Source organism: Aythya fuligula, chromosome 9 (genome assembly GCF_009819795.1).
Source record: "Aythya fuligula isolate bAytFul2 chromosome 9, bAytFul2.pri, whole genome shotgun sequence".
NCBI classification, from domain to species: Eukaryota; Metazoa; Chordata; class Aves; order Anseriformes; family Anatidae; genus Aythya; species Aythya fuligula.
The window spans coordinates 467,747-484,510 of NC_045567.1; the positions used below are offsets into that span (position 1 = coordinate 467,747).

The following is a 16,764-nucleotide window of genomic DNA, read 5'->3' on the forward strand; positions in this document are numbered from 1 at the left end:
ACAACTGAAAATAAATAAATAAATAAATAAATAAATAAATAAATGCATTGCTTTTTAGCTATTTTATTTTCAAAAAATTAGGAAAGTTAGTAGTCTTATCAGTATGACCAAAGGAGTGTGTGGGGAGGGGGCTGTGGATGGATATCCTTATCATATGGCCCTAGCTAATAAAATGTGTTTTAAATTGCAATTCACAGTTCTCTAACATAGCTTCTTTTTTATATCAGGGCACCTTAAAGAGATTTTTCTTTTGGCAAGGGACTGTAATTTGGATAATATTTTGCAGGAATTGTCTTTCTGCATAAATTAAAAACAACGTTGTCTTTAGGATCTGCCAATACCTAGTTTTGGCTTCTTATGCCTCTGTTAATGGTTGTATTTGCAATTGCAGGACCAGACCCATTGTACTCTTGTAATCAGTCCTGGAAAATACCCTGAATCACTTCATCATTAGAATAGCTATAAAATAACAGAGGAAAAAAGGGCTTTAATCAACTCAAGACATTTTATCTAAAATAGTGTAGTTGTAGATTCATATTTTGCTTGTCTTTTTCAAGCAGGTATTTCCATTTCCTTCAGAAAAGTTATGCATATGTGCTAAAAAAGCAGGGCTCTGGGACTTGCTTCTGCTGTCCGGGATTGGCAATGGACAATGGGAAACTTTCATTTAAATTTAATGTGAGCTCCCCAGAGTGAAAATCCTAATGCCACAGATTCTCTTTCCAACTTCAAAAGACAAAAGATTTCTCTTTTCCATCTTTCCTTCTACCTCCCATGCCCACACTCATGCATTACAGAGCTGCAGAATGACTGGTTTCTTAACATGTTAAATAGGAGGAGGAAAGGGAACATTCAGAAGAAAACTAGGTGTTTGGGACTTTCTTCAACCCAAGATTAATGTCAAGAGATTTTTCTTAGCATTAGTGTCAGGGCTAGCCAGGAAAAATGATCCCATTAAAGGCCCTCTCATGAATAATTCATGAGGCCCAATTTAGTGTTAGTATTGGGGGTGAGAAATAAACAGGTGATAGAGTTTGTAGGGAAACCATTGCACTTGGCATGGTATTTTGTTGTTATTAATACTGTGGTGCTTTTATTTTTATTTATTTTTATTTTTTTTTATACATCTGTATGTGCATTGGGGGGAGGAAGCATAACATGTTTTTTAAAACTCAGGTTACTGTTCAACTTTGAATTGAGGATCTATGTGGCCTGTATTTCCAAATCATTAGTGATGAGCGATTCCCCCTAAGTACATTAAGGTAGAAAGCTCCATAGACATGCCAGTAATTTAGGGGCTGTGTTTAGCAACAGGATTCCTCACTTCTCTGGTGTTCTCTTTTAAGTCCATTGTGAGTATAAAAGAATAGTTACTGAATGTAGCAATTAAGGGAGTATTTTTCCTCCTCAAATTAAAAGTTACATTTTTGCAATAATTGCAGTAGTTGAATAATTTATGTCCATTTAAATGGAATAGCACTTAGCACTGATGTTTACTGAAAACCCTTTTGTGTTTAATGTAAAAAGGTGACAACAGAAATGGTATAGAAGAGGTGCAGGAAGTGCTGTGAGTATGAGATTATTACTGTGCCTGTGCAAATCGTCAGGCTTTAAACTACGGTTTACTTTAAATTATAGCACTAGTAGGTATATTCCAGCTAAATTAAAGTATCTGGAGATGATGCTGGGGCTGGCTGAGTCACTATTAGCTGGTCACACAGAAAGTTCCTCGTAAGGAACCTTTAATTTAAGTAATATGTCCTGCTGCTCAATGTGCATTTAGAAAAACAAAAAGAGAAGAGGTGCACAAAGCTATACGTGTATGTATAATGTGACTGGTGTTGGTGTTGTGCACTTTCTGTGCGGCCCCTTGTAAGGCCAGGCACAATTAAAAACTTTGTGTCTGCTCTGCCTCTTTCTTTCTGAGCAAGCTAATTATGGGGAAAAGGCTACCAGCCACTCAAAGGTTTTGTCTTGTACTGTATGTTTGCAGTTCTCACTTTTAGTTAGAAACACCAATAGAAAGAGAGGAATTTTAAATCTCTGGCATCTCTGAAAGTATAATGTTGTAGTTGGATGTTTGCATGTTTGCTGGGCTTGGGAGCATGAGTGTTTCCAATTTAACATATCAATTTTTGCATCCAGACGTAAGATATGATTCTGATTTGCATCACTATATTCAATTGCTACTTCCAAGCTGCAAGAAAGGCAAGTGAGATCAGCATCAGGCCTCCTGGGTTTATTCTGATAAATGTTTACTGAAGATTGAATTCTACCAAAATGACACTAGGATTTTACTCTAAATTAAAATTATGTCATTGGACTTGTGGCCTCTATTGCCAAGATCTGTGAGCTGTCAATCCCAGATGCTCATTCCCATGCATTGGCTACAGTTTGCATGGTTGAACTGGTTTAATCCAAAACTAGGATGTCTCCACCAGTGAGTGATTGGCCTAGAGGCATGAAGTGACAGGACAGTACTTCAAAATTAATTTACTTAAGTGATGTTGCTGGTCTTTCTAGAGTGGTCACCTCTGTGGGACATTGGTTTTGTAAGCTAAATGCACATTTCTCAGTGTATAATAATCACTATCCCCTTAAGCCCCATAGGGCTACACAAATCCACTTTAAAAAAATTCTGTAATGACATGTCCATGCATACGATAGTTCAAATTCCTATAGTAGAAACACTGTCAACTCCTCAAGTTTTTGTTCTTGAAAACAATACTGATATATCCAGTCTGTAAGAAAAATATATATATATATAAAGTTGTATTTGTATATAACTGTGCTTCATGATCACTGTAAAGGTTGTGCAAATAAAAATATTCTCTGCTTTGAAATTTCTGTTTTGCCAACAAAGTGGATAAACATAAGTGAAAAGCTACCTTGTGATAAAGATCCTTTATCACATCACAAATATCATTCATTGAAGTGAATGATAAACCACACACAGAATAGACTGTTTAAAACACCAGGCTGAAAATGTAAGAACCTCATTTTAAAATTCTGTACCCTAGTCAAACAGTGCTCAGCTGTAGAAAATATGGTGTCATGCTGATGCCAAGAGAGTTTTCTTTTTACCTGTGTTCCTTAAGCCACCTTTGGGATTCAGCTCACTGCTCTGCAGCAGTAAGGATTGGGATAAGGGATTCCTATTCCTTCTCTAGACTTTTGAAGGTTACTCCTGCTGCAATGATCTTGGTCAAATATTACCAGGGACTCAAACTTGAGTTTACTTGGATAAGTCTGTGGATTTGTTGAGAAGCTAAAATTGTGACAGGGACACAACTATGACAGGATCATTCTGCCCCATGAAACTGCAAGTCAACGCAGTGCTTACAGTTTTACCCTGAGGAAGCAGCGATGAACAAGTATGGTAAAAGAGGCTGGTTGTTTCCTTCATTCCTCATGGTGAGAACAAGGTCTTGCGAGAAGGGAATAGGAAAGATCCAACTTTCAGTATGGGGATGGTCTGAATGTCTCCATTCCTGCCTTTAAGACATTACAGGCTGCTGGGAAAGTATTTTCTATGATGAAGTGCCATTCCTGAGGTGGGAAGGATGTGAGAAGGATGGAATTCTGATTCTGATTCTGAAGACTGGCATTTGATCATACCTTTCACTTCTATTGGATGACTGTGTAGCCCTGTTGGACAAAATATATGTGTGTACATTCACACACATGTGTACATTCAGTTCTTCAGGTAGTCGATAGCCATTTAGACTGTATGCTGTGTGTGTTTTTCAGGTATCAGAAATATACACTTTTGCAAGTTTGGGAGTATGTGCTTTCTGTTGCAGTTTTTGAGGTGCTACATAAACATTGTTCTATAAAAAATCTTTTACCTTGGCTTATGCTTGGCACCAATTTACATTGTAATATTACTGACATTGCCATTTAATTTGCCTAGTTGCCTATGGTCTAAGTGTAGGTAATTTACAAACCTTTAACAATGTTCAGCTTTCCTAAATGGTAGGAAGAACTGCAATTACACTTAAAATGCACTGCTGCACTATGTGTCAGCAAAAAAGGACCTACAAAAGACATAATTACAATGTAATTGCCCACAAGTTCATGAAGTAAACATACATTATTAGAAGGCACTCATCTATTCAATTTAAGTGACATTACAGATAACATATTGCATAAATAGGAAGCCATTTTGTGACTAGTTAGTATAATAATAGGAGTTGAAATTAAAATGTGGTATATGTATTCCTAAGAGCACTTCAAGCTCGGCATCTGCTCTGTAGTGCATTGCATTATGCTTCATTTCCAGTTTTAAGCATTTGAATATTCTTTAAAGGTGTACACCAATAAATAATGGCATTAATAGGTAATCCCCTAAAAATGTAAAAATATAAATAGTTCCATACAAATGTTTAGGCTGCCTAAGGCTATTTTTACCCAATTAAAATTTCAAATTTCAGAAGCAGGAAATAGTCAGAGGTGGCAGGGAAATTTTTCAGTTGTTGTCTTTGATAAGCAAAATTGGTCAAAACTATGCAAAATTCAAGGTTTCTTTCAACTTTGATTATATGAACATCATTGAAACAGAAGCAGTGTTAACGACCTCCATACCCTATTCCAGATGTACTTTCAAGGGTAACCGTCATCATCTTGCCTTTGCTTGGTGCGGCCTGTGGTCATCCCATATTGCACCAGACAGAGAATCTAGGGTGTCTGCAAACTTTGGTTTTGGAGGAATAAAACTACACCCTGAACCACAAATTTTTGAGATTTGTGGCTTGAATTTGACCTTGTACCTTTTTAATAAATAACAGTTGAATATGTATGTAGATTAGGTTTGGACACTTGAAGTAAATGACCCCTCTGGATCAAATTCATGCTGAACTTGCCCCCTTGTGCCTGATGATTTCTGGCATGGTAAGATTTACATGGATTTAAGGCAAGTAACCAGTTTATTCTCATGAAATCTCAGGAACATCTGGTGCCACCATATTGTCCAGAACTTCATGAAGTGCCCCTGCCCAGAAGAAACATCTGGCTCCATCTCAGCAAGGGAACAGAGCCAGAATGGTGAGTTTGGGACCTATATCTTTACCAAAAACAAAGTTGTCCACTTAGATTATACTCGTGTTTTTAAGGACCTAATTAATGTTAGGGAAAAAAAAAAAAAAAAGGAAAAAAAAAAAAAGGAAAAAGGAAAAGAAAAAAGACCAAAAAAAGCCTTATTTTTAAAGCTTTTATTTATTCTCAAGCTCTTTCACTGCCTCCCCAGTGAAAAACATTATTCCCCTTGAAACTCAGGCAAATGTGTGAAGGCTGCTGGAGCCAGCTATTTAATGTTTTACTTTTCTTGTGTGATCTTACAAGTGGTCTGACACAGCGTAGGTCCATAGTGGATTGTTTACTTTTAATTTGCTCATAACTGCCTTCCTCACCAACTTTTACAAACAACATGGTATCATAGATTTTCACTTGTGATTCCTCTCTGTTGAACACAGCTCAGATTATTATTACTATTATTATTATTATTTTATTTTATTTTATTTACCTCTTTGACTAGATAAATATAATAGTGGATTACAAGCTTATTAAGCATTTCCTTTTGGAAAACATAGTCTGAAACTATATATTGTACCAAGGCTCAACCTAAATTGGTTTAATTCCTTATACCTGCTGTGTAGTTAGATGAGATCAACTAGACAGACATTTCCCATTGGTTAAAGGTCAAAACTAGCCTAAAGACATGTTGTTTACAGCACATCATATTGAGAAATATACTTTTCATAGAAGCTATGACCATATTTTCATTAGCAGTGATAAAAACCTTAAACAGCTCTGTGGGTATAATTATAGAGGATTACTTTTAATCACAAACCTATTTCAAGACATTCTAGAAGAAATTTTAATTATTATTTTGCAATAATTATTACTGGATTACATAAAACATTTTGTTTCCCGGTATTCTGGTACATTTTAGAAACTCTGGACACTTATGAGTGAGTAAGAGTCATATTTTATTGACATCTATGTAACAGTAAATAACTTCATGTGTGTCTGTCCCTATGCAAAATTAGAATGTAGTTACTGATGGCTGAAATGACAAATAACATTGTTTTGTGGGTTTTGGCATGTGTTTTTTTGTTTGTTTGGGTTTTTAATTAATGTAAGATGCCAAGATGGAAATTAATCAGTTAATTTAAACTTTTTCAGATTAGTTCTCTTGAAAAGTAATTAATTTATTGATAATTTTTAGAGTTTTTATAAGGAACTTTTGTAAATGTTTTTTATCTTTGTTTTTTAGAACTGAATAATAAACGAAGATTTAGTGCATCTTCTTGAAGAATATGAGATTTTTAAAAGATCAAGTTAAAGCACTAGAAAGATTAAGACTGGGTTTCTGCTTTGTTTTTTTTGTTTTTGTGATGATGGCTTCAACTGACCTAACTGGGATTCAGAGGTCTTTGAAATATTGATATCATATCTTCAGATATTGATATTACTTTTTATTTTTTTTAGGAAAAGTCCTCAATATCCTTTGCTAGGTAATGCAAATCTAGCAGGAATGCACAGTGAGGACTTTAGCATTGGGTTTTTTGCTTAGTATGCATAGTTTCCTGGGAAAATATTTATTTTTGTATTTTCTATACGAGAGGCATGATAGATTTTTCACTTTTCTTTTATCCTTTCTTTTATACTGGAGAGCAAATGCTCATATTTTACTTCAAAGTGGTTTATATGGGTATACCAAAACAAATGAGAGTTTTCTTGACTCATCCAGGGTGGGAAAAAGCTTTTTATTAAGCTTAAATATTTTTGTGTTGACAGTTTAAAAAAAACCACATTTTTTATTTTAGAAGTCCTGTTCATTGGTGGGTGATTAGCTCATCAAGTAGGCCTTTCATTCAGGTGGGAGAACCAGAAAAGACTCAAAATTGAGGTTTAAGTATTATTTATTTCTTTAAACTTGCATAAGTCATTTTTTTTTATGTTTGCTGTCTATACATGAACTGGAATTTCTGGAAGCCATGAAAGCTAATCATATGCTATGGTTCAATGGATCTGGAGTTAGAAGCTTGTATTCCTTCCATAGCTGGGGAAGAGATGGGCCTCTCCAGGGCAGGATTCATGAAAGGTAAATAATTATAGTTTTTTTTGGTTTGTTTGTTTGTTTGTTTGTTTGTTTTACAGGGAAAAGGGCTGCTAGAATGGACCATATCAAATTACATTACTGGTAGTGAGATTTATGCCTATAAGATACAAAAACAATGAAGGTTTTCAGTGAGGTATTCAGTGAGGTATATGATAGATAGCATGCAAATGATGAGTTTCACAGTCAATAACCTATAAAGTCCAAATGCAACTTCTGAATTAAAAATTGACACAAATTTCTCAAAAATGCAGACATTGTTCTGTTGTGTTGACATCCTCCCAACAGCCATATCTGTTCTCACAAGTCATATCTGAGAAGAGGAAATAACATTTTCAGTTTTACATGGCTTGACATCTTCAGAAAACTTGACAGGGGAAGATCTGGTAATTCTATAATTTACAGCATTAGATAATTAAAGCACTAAAGAGGAGGGAAAAAAAAACAACAACAAAATGATGATGAAGAGTGACTTTCAGACATTTGTGATGACACATGTACCTCTTATGTGAAATTCCTTGAGTTTTCATAAAAGATATGTGCCTTGAAAAGCCTGATTTTATTACAGATCATTAGCATTACATCTGAACTGCTTTTAGGAGAGCTCTTAACTCCAATGATCTTCAACCAGCTACTTGACAACACACCCTTACCTGTTGACTTTTGAGGTGCTTTGGCTAATTATGGTTACCTAATTTGTGTGTGCTTTTGTTGCTATTGGAAACTACCAACATCCTGACATGTAAGCCCAAAGTCAATGGTAATGCTATCGATAATATATTAAATTCAATTTTGTCCTTAATTTTTCTTGGTTTACCTGTTTATATGATCACATGACAAAAATTTTGTTGCATATTTTAAAAGAGTGCTAAATGGAATGAGTGTATCTTAACCATTCAGCAGGTGAAGAGTATGTGTCTAATATGGACAGCAGAGTCCATGTTTGTATTTTATATGACAAGAAGCAGTAACTTGGTAATTAAGTAAATATTGTAATAAGTATGTCTCTGACATCCACTTGAAGCTTATAACTCCCCAGGGAACAGATGCTTAATTTGTAGCCATGATAATAACAACCTAATGAACCTCTCATCTTACTGGATAGCTTAATAAACTTCAAAGAAAACAAAACAAGAATGTATGAGTAAAAGTACATCCTTAGCTTTTCATTAAACAAAATGTGCATGAGTCAAGGCCCAGCATGGCTTCCAAAGTTAAAGCTACCAACTACAAAGCAAATGTATGCAGAGAAATGTACAACAAAAGGCATAGCTTTCAAACCTCCAGTTGAGTTTCCATAAATGTTGCTTACAAAAGCTACCATTCTCTATGTTAACAAAAAGTTGTGGATATGTTCTTCACTAAATCCTCTTTTCTCATATAATCCACCTTGTGCATTTTATCTCAAGTGTGTTTTATCTGATCTAATCCTGGGCTCATTCATTCTCAGATAGAAGCAACAGGATTATTTCACGCTTAAACTAGGCCCAATCTTTCTGTGGGTCCCTAAGAGGACACCTGGGTAATGAGAAATTATCTATGGAACAAAAGATTAAGCAGGTGCTAGGAAAAAATATTTCAAATGTAGCAAATTTGAAGGAAAAGATAAAACATTGTTATTCAGAAAAAATGTTCTTAGGAGATACGGCATTTAAAAGACTTGGTCTTGTACCATACTTAGTACCAATATTACTTGGCATGAGTTATATTAGAAAAAAAATACCTGTTTCAGTCACCCTAAAGTGACACTGATTTCCCTGGAATTAATCTGGATTTCAGTGGGTGTAAAGTCTGCAGTATACAGGATATATCAGAGCATTAGTTTCAATCAGGTCAAAGAGACTAACTTATATCCAGTCATATTTTATTTCGTTGCTGTACCAGCTCTTAGCTTAGCATGCTTTCAGTTGGGGGTTGTTGAAAGAGGGAGTCTTCATGACTCAGTAAATTAATTTCAAGGCTTTTTGTTTGTTTGTTTTGTTTTGTTTTGTTTTGTTTTGTTCCACAGTGGGAAAGACAACTTAGAAATAAAATCAAAGCCCTCCACTTCCCCGAAGCTGTGGGACAGGGATTAATGAACCAAGTTCAGCCTCCTTTGCTTTAGTCAGCAGAAACAGTAGAGAAAATAAAATGTGCAAAAATATATCTGTATATATTTCTTCTATATCTTTGCCTATATCTATGTGTCTATGTCTGTGCATCTTCTTTGGCTATTAGAGACCTCAGGATCATCTCAAATAATGCCATATGTCTGTATACCATACTCTTGATGCCAGATGTCAAGCCAGAGCAACAATTTACTGTTTTAAAACAAAGGACCTCTTCCTTGGAACTGGTAAAGTATGCCATTATTTTCCAATCATTCCCTACTCCCTTTTATCATCAGCCTCCTCATGGACCAAGTATATAACAGCAGAGAATTTGTCCCTTAATTCTATGAGCACAGTGAGACTGTGGACTGATGATTCAACTTGCTGAGTGGTGGTCCTTTGAGTTTTCTTCTCTCCAAAGAATTGTGACAAAAATACAGTATGTAAATAGTTTCACAGCTTTCAAATGAGTATATTACTGAATTAGTACACTAGAGATTAAAAGCAGATACACATTAGAAAAAGAAAAAAAGAATTGCCAAGTGTCGGGATGCAAGCTAATCTTCTGGTTAATTGGCTAATAGAGAAGAAAAGTTCAGTAGGTTATGATACAGCTGCACAGTGTAGGTTTTTTGTTGTTGTTTTGTGTGTTTGTTTGTTTTTTTTTTTTTCTTTGTAATGTCTGGTACTAGGTGATATGAGTCAGAACAAAAGATTGAAAACAAATGCAGAATTTTTATAGTCTGTATCTTGCTCAGGTGTAAAGATGGATTTGGAGCTGGCCTTGCAACAGGGATGGAGAGCTCTTGTGCTCTAAGAAAAGAATGTTTATTAACCTTAATTATGTGGGTATTTCCATTTATTTTTGAAAAAATATTACTTAAATAGAGCTATGCTTTTAAAAAATCCTTAATCTGTATAGAGAAGGTATATGACTGTAGGCACAAAAATAAATGCTGAAATGACAGACATTTCAAGCAAATGAATTTCATGAAATGTAACCTAACTTTCTTGACATTTTCTTAAAGTTCCAAAAATATAGAAAATGAGAAGGGAAAATCAGAAAATGTTTCACAGGGACAAAAATCAGCCTTAAGTGCTCAAGTCTCAACAGAAAAAAAAGACTATATGTTAAGAACAGTAATTTGTGTATCAGTTACTTTTCTTTTTTAATTAAATAACAATAAAAAAATGGATGTTTCTCTTGAAACAGTGCAACTGACTAAAGACAATAATTCTTGTCGCTATGGCTGAAAATAATTCTTTAATACAGTGGTTCAGAAGAATCATGACAATAGATATTGCATTCCTAGATTAATTTATTTTGATTAATTATAAATGATTTACTCTTCTGTAAAATGCCCCTTCACCCACGTAAGCACACCTACTTATTGTTTGGATTTGAAGCTTAGGAAAAAAAAATGACATGCAAAGTGTTTCAAGAATAAATCAGACAGATGTGTATATATGAGTGTATATATACATATGAAATATGTATACATACATATATACACCTGTATGTTATACCCCATCTATCACTATAGTGTGCTTTTTGCTCTTCTTACCAATAGATAGTGGTAATTATCTGCGTATACATACATGTATGAAAAAGGGAGAACAGATGTCCATGATTATGTAAGTTATGGTAATTAACAGTACATAAATGAATCAAATTTGTTTTTGTTGGTGTCACTTGCACACTGCTCCTCTTGAGCATTGGGTTACATCCTGTACATGATCGCCTTATTGTCTACTGTCATAAAAATTCCAGTTTTGTTTCTGAGCAGTCACAGAATGGGACTTGCCAGCTGTCATGGAAAATGTATTCAGTTTTGTTTCCACTTAATTTATCTAATCTTAATTCTATTATTATTTTATTATAATTATTTAAATGCTTGGGGCAACAATCTAAAGTAAAAACAAATAAACAGTAGGAGATCCAGATAATTTGTAAGTGATCTGAAAGGTCTAATGGAAACAACATCATTATTGCAGTTTTATTTTTTGAAAGGTCAATATTATAGAAGCTTCATCATTGCTGCTATAGTTAACAGTCTGTCAACAATGACATGTTAAATTCCCACTTCATGAGATGAATGGCTAAACTATAAAAACTTACTTTGGACAGGAAAAAAAAAAAAAAAAGTTGTGAAATAGTGCTTAGATGTTCAAAACCTTGTAACTACAGGCCTGATATCATCCTCATTTTCAGTGCTATAAACTTGAAACACAGGAGAGCATTCAAGACCATTAAGTCCATTCCTGTTCTGATCAGCACTTTCATGTAAGGGAACATGCTAGCTTCCTCAACTGCAATGCAATCCAAATGCAGGCTTAAAGGTGTGACAATCCAAGTGTTGCATCAAACTACAAACTTGTGGATTGTTCTCCTGGGCTCTGCTGCTCATCTCACTTCAATCCCTTCAGCAAAAACTGTGAGTAGCTGCATTCAGAGCAGTGCAAAGCAATTGTCTCACATATGAAGCATGACCTTGTAGGGTTTTAAGTTTAATTACAACCTTTAGCTTCCATTTATTTTCTGAACCCAGTCACTGTTACTGTCACAAATGTGAAACCCACCATGTCTACTGAGTTTTTGTAACCACAGAGTCCTCATTACTCATTTTACTTCATCACCTTTCTTGTCTTGCCTTAATGCTCTCCATAACATGGTGTCATGGTTCCACTTGAGTGGGCAGCCGAACTCCACCACAGCCGCTCTCTCACTCCCCCTCCTCAAAGAGGAATGGGGAGAAAATATGTGAAAAGGGCTCAAAGGTTGAGATAAGGACGAGAAAATCACGCAGTAATTATTGTAACGGGCAAAACAGACTCGGCATAGGGAGATAGTAAGATTTATTGCTTATTACTAACAAACTAGTGAAGTGAGAAACAAAGGAAAGAAACCAAAAGCACCTTCCCCCCCATCCACCCTCTTCCACCTCCTTCCCCCGAGCGGCGCAGGGGAACGGGGGAATGGGGGTTATGGTCAGTCTATAGCGCATCTCTGCCGCACCTTCTTGGTCACTCTCGTCCCCTGTGCTGTGGGGTCCACCCACGGGATACAGTCATTGATGAACTGATCCAGCATGGGCTTCCCACAGGCAGCAGCTCTTCCAGAACTGCTCCAGATATGGGTCCATACCACGGGGTCCATCCTGATTCAAAGATCGAAGCCGAAATTCCTTTAAGTGGTATATTCTTTATTGCAGCGCTGGATGCACGGGGGATCTCTCCACCTATCGTGCATACCCAAAGCAGTCTTGAATTTATACAATCAATCTATCAATATTCTACAAGCACCTATACATATGCATTACCTATCCCCGCCTTCCCTCGCTTCTCATGCTAATTAGTCTTTTGACACCTTGCACCTGCGCAGAGCCTTCCAAGAATTGTGGGCAGGGGTCTTTGGGACGTGGGCAGGGGTCTTTGGGAGGTAGACCCCGAGTCTTCCTCACAGTGTACTTTTCACCTTTGGTCAGGAATCTGCTGAATTGGCATGTTTCTTAATTGCAAGAGCTGGTTGTTGCTAATTCTCCCGTTTGTTGTATCTTTATAATGAATTCCAATGTCCAGTTTTGAGATTTATAGTCCTTACGTTTGTTTCTCTGTCCGTCTGCCGCTTCCTTATCATGAGTTCCAGTGTCTTGTTTCGAGATATACAGTCCATGTCTGGGGATTGTCCTTGCCTCCCCAATGCCTCCCCAATACCTCCTTAATCAATCCCTCAGGAGAAAACTGCTCCAACCTGGCTCCCCCATGGGCAGCAGCTCCTGCCAGGTCACCTGCTCCTGCGTGGTCTCCTCTCCATGGGCTACAGGTCTGGCCTGGAATCTGCTCCAGCAGGGGTCACAGGTGGCAGCCTCCATCGGTGCAGGGCCACCTGCTCCACTGTGGTCTCCTCCACAGGCTGCAGCGTGGAACCCTGCTCCACCGTGGTACTCCATGGGCTGCAGGGGTACATCCTGCTTCACCATGGTCCTCACCACAGGCCGCAGGGGACTTCTGCTCCAGCGCCTGGAGCACCTCTCCCCCTCCTTCTTCACTGACCTTGGTGCCTGCAAGGCCGTTCCTCACTCCTCTCACTCTCCCAGCTGCTGTGTGGTGCAGCATTTTTTTCCCTGTCTTAAATATGCTCTCACAGAGGCGCAAAACAACATCGCTTATTGGCTCGCCTCTGGTCAGCAGTGGGGCCCTTACCAAACATGGGGCAGCTTCTAGATCCTTCTCACAGAAACCACCCCTATGGCCCCCTGCTACCAAAACCTTGCCACGTAAACCCACTACACATGGCTGGTGTCGGGCGGCTTTCTGCATAATTAGGTTTCTTGCTTTTTCTTTCTAATGGAATGAGTTATTTATTTCTGACGTTTCAATCTTGTTTTAAAACTTCTTTTCTTCACTTTCATTTATTTTTCTTTTATTATTCAGCCTTTAGATAACATGATACGTTTCACTGTACTTACATGGTTAAACTACATAATAAAAAAATATAAAAACAAATTAAAAATTAAGGAATGGTAATGTACAATTTTAAGCCTATTCTAGATATGTCAGGTAGAAATCATGATTCAAGCTTTCCATTGGACACAATCACATAGTGTTGTAGATTCATCTGTTGTGTAATAAGACATTTAATTTAAATAACATATTACTGTAAACTAGCCTGGGCCTGATCTACCCATCGCTTAAGGCTTTCTATTGTTATATATGGAGTGTTAATTTGTGTCGAGAAAATGGTTGATATTAATAAAAAAGGGGGAGATTTGGGAATGTGGCCATGGAGGTTGGAAAGCCCCGTGGTTGAGATAACATTAGACTCTTAATGACGAGGCCATCAGGAATGTAAAAGAGTTTAGAAGGAACAAAGAAGGGTGATTCAGGAGACTCCATGCAGTCTGGGGTTTCTTGTTCCCCAGCTGGTTCTCTTGTTCTCCAGCTGTTAAGGCATGGATTTTTCTGGGTGTTTGCTGTTGTTGTTACCAATGAAAAGTTGTTTTGAAAAGAACTGCTGTGGAAAGAAGGGTATAAGAGGGGAGCCTGCCCTCAAGAAAGGAGAAGAAAGAAGAAAAAAAGAAAAAGGCAACACGATGAAGTTACATCAATAAAGAAGCGGGAAAAAGAAGTGAAGAGGAACAGGCTGGCAGAATGGAGACCAGGACAGGAGCAGGCACATTGATTGCCTCATGAAGATACGTTCGGCCAGACTCAGCAAACTGCTCAGAGAAGCTCGTACAGAAAGTTCCTGGAAATTGGCACACTGGAGCTGGAGAGAAGCTCCAGCTGAGAGAAGCAGACCTGTGCACACAACTGCCTCTCGCTGGTAAGCAGTTGTGCATTATGGGGAATCTGTCCTTAGGAGCAAAGACTGTCCTGGTAATCTTACAGCTTATTCTCCTTATTAACAATTGGACAGTTTATGAACCTGAAATATGGGACCAAACTGAGGTCAAGGTGTGGGACCCTGCAACTAAAAACGACAAGGTTGCAGTGGGATTGCTCGGCACCTGGCGAGCAATCTCTGAGGCCTTAAAGAGCCATGTGGAGCCACAATCACAAACGTGTGGTTTGCCAGATAGTGAGGGAGCTGTGGGCTCCTTTACTGATCCGACTGCCATGCCATGGGCCCCTCTGCTGCTACAGCCATCGAAGGCTTTTGCTGTTACGCCCCCTGTTGACCTGAACGTGCCTTTTGACCCAGGCCCTATTGGCCTTGAAAAGGAGATGGATATGCTTTTCTTCGATCCGGGAAGAACGGGATACATAAGGCCTGAAGAAAAGGAATGGGAAGTGGAGACTGTTGTTTGTAATCAAGAAAAGGAATGGAAAATGGAGACTGTTAAGTCATGGAACTTAAAGTATTGTTTGTTACCTTTCCTGATTGTACGTATGTATAGGCATACTTGGGTATAGTATATAAAGCAATGTTCTGTATATTTAGAATGTTTGATGTTCGTGTGTGCATGTTGGTGAAGCGTAGACTCCCCACACACGCAGCGCTGTTTACTTGCCTTTTAAAAATATTCTTTTATGTTACCAAATTCAGAGATAACACTATCATTATCATTAGCACAAGGGGTATCCATTCCTAATTATCACCACAGACATAAAAGTGAATCGCTGAATTAGGTTTAACAATAATTCAAAAGTTCTGGATTGCATCTCAGTGTCTAACTTCTGGGAATTTTAGCAACATTCAAATCCTTTAAAAAAAAAAAAAAAAGGATTTTAACTACAGAGAAATGGCTGCAGATAGTGTTCCTTTCTAACATGATTCCTGTCTCCATCCAAGACACACAATTATGGTGCAGGAGAGGGAGCAATTCCAGAGTGATGATTTCAGAAGCGGTTTATTTAGAAACTGAAACTTGACTGTTTTCTGGCAGAAACCAAATGGGTTAGTTTGGTTTGGATGCAGCATATTTACAAAGGGTGGGTTGTTTTTCCTTTTTATCTTAGCCTGATTGTGGAAATAGATAAAAATAATCTGTCCTGAGAGCAAACAATGATCCAAAACTCATTGCTTGAAAAGGCTGACCTTGCTAGGAAGGTGTATCCACACAGATGACCATGCCTCCACAAGTAGCTAGGAAATCCTGGCAAGTGTCTGGATGCCTGTGTGAATTGATGCAAGGCTCTTTGTTCATGCACTGATCCAGGAGCTGCACGGCACCTGGTAGGTGTGGTGTGCTCAGGGAAGTTTGCTCTGCAAAGCCTGGCCTACCTCTTCTCCTGCTGAAGTTCTTTTGTGGGGAACTGATATTTTGTCTCTCTAAAGGCAAAAGGGAAATGCACAGTGAGACAAAATCTCTGCCCCCTGTAGTGGCAGAGCCCTGGAAGCAGTGATAGTCTGAGGAGCTGGCCTCGGCAGAGTGCCTGGGCAGGTCAGAGCTGTGCTGATGGTCACTCTGCTGATGGGGCTGGAGATTTCATTCCTGACCCGGTTTTCTCATGATGGACACTATGTTTCCTCCTCCAGTTGGCGTGAGAAAGCTGTGAGGCACTGACACAGAAATCACCTTGTAGCTTGATATTAGGAAAGTTTGGAAAATTGACTGCTACTAAAACAGGAGAAATGAAAGTGCCATCTGCAGTTCACTCATGTGGGGCAAATCTCATAGGCCTTACACAGTCAGAACACCCATGGAGCAAGCACGGCAGGAGCTGACCTGCAGGATAATAGAGATGCATATTGTATGAATCGGAAGTAACACCTGGCCTTTGTCTGGAAAATTACCATTTTTTTAGGCCAGTCTTCAAAGCTGAAGATTTCTTTAGGACTCAAGCCATTGAGGAGGCAGACAAAAGGAAGAGAGTCATGGAGAGACATGTAAAAGCTGTAGACCCAGCAGAAAGGGCAGGAAGAGGGCTGGGGGAACAGGAGTAAAAACCTCAGTATAGAATTCCAGTTCTTCCTGTGCAGATCAGTTTTGCCAAGGGTGAAAGGAAAATGCATTTCCCAACACATTTAAGTGATTTCATTACACAATTATGTGCTTGCCTAAACTTTAGCCACATACTGTTACCCATCCTTGCACGTAATCAGGTTTT

The 16,764-nt window shown here is 38.0% G+C and overlaps 1 protein-coding gene across 11 annotated transcripts in view; it reads left to right on the forward strand.

The window, feature by feature from the left end:
* Positions 1–16,764, forward strand: part of LOC116492437 — a 98,238-nt gene that overhangs the window by 25,742 nt on the left and 55,732 nt on the right. For 10 of the 11 annotated variants that reach the window (XR_004253598.1, XR_004253599.1, XM_032193188.1 and 7 more), the window contains 3 exons: positions 4,946–5,043; positions 6,997–7,105; positions 9,338–9,455. Coding sequence is in view for 8 of the 11 variants with exons in the window: in XM_032193188.1 (XP_032049079.1) it covers positions 4,946–5,043; positions 6,997–7,105; positions 9,338–9,455 (325 nt within the window). In the remaining 3 variants the exon portion in view is untranslated. Of the gene's footprint in view, positions 1–4,945; positions 5,044–6,996; positions 7,106–9,337; positions 9,456–11,422; positions 11,938–16,764 lie in introns of those variants that run through there. The other variant, XR_004253600.1, reaches the window with a different exon arrangement.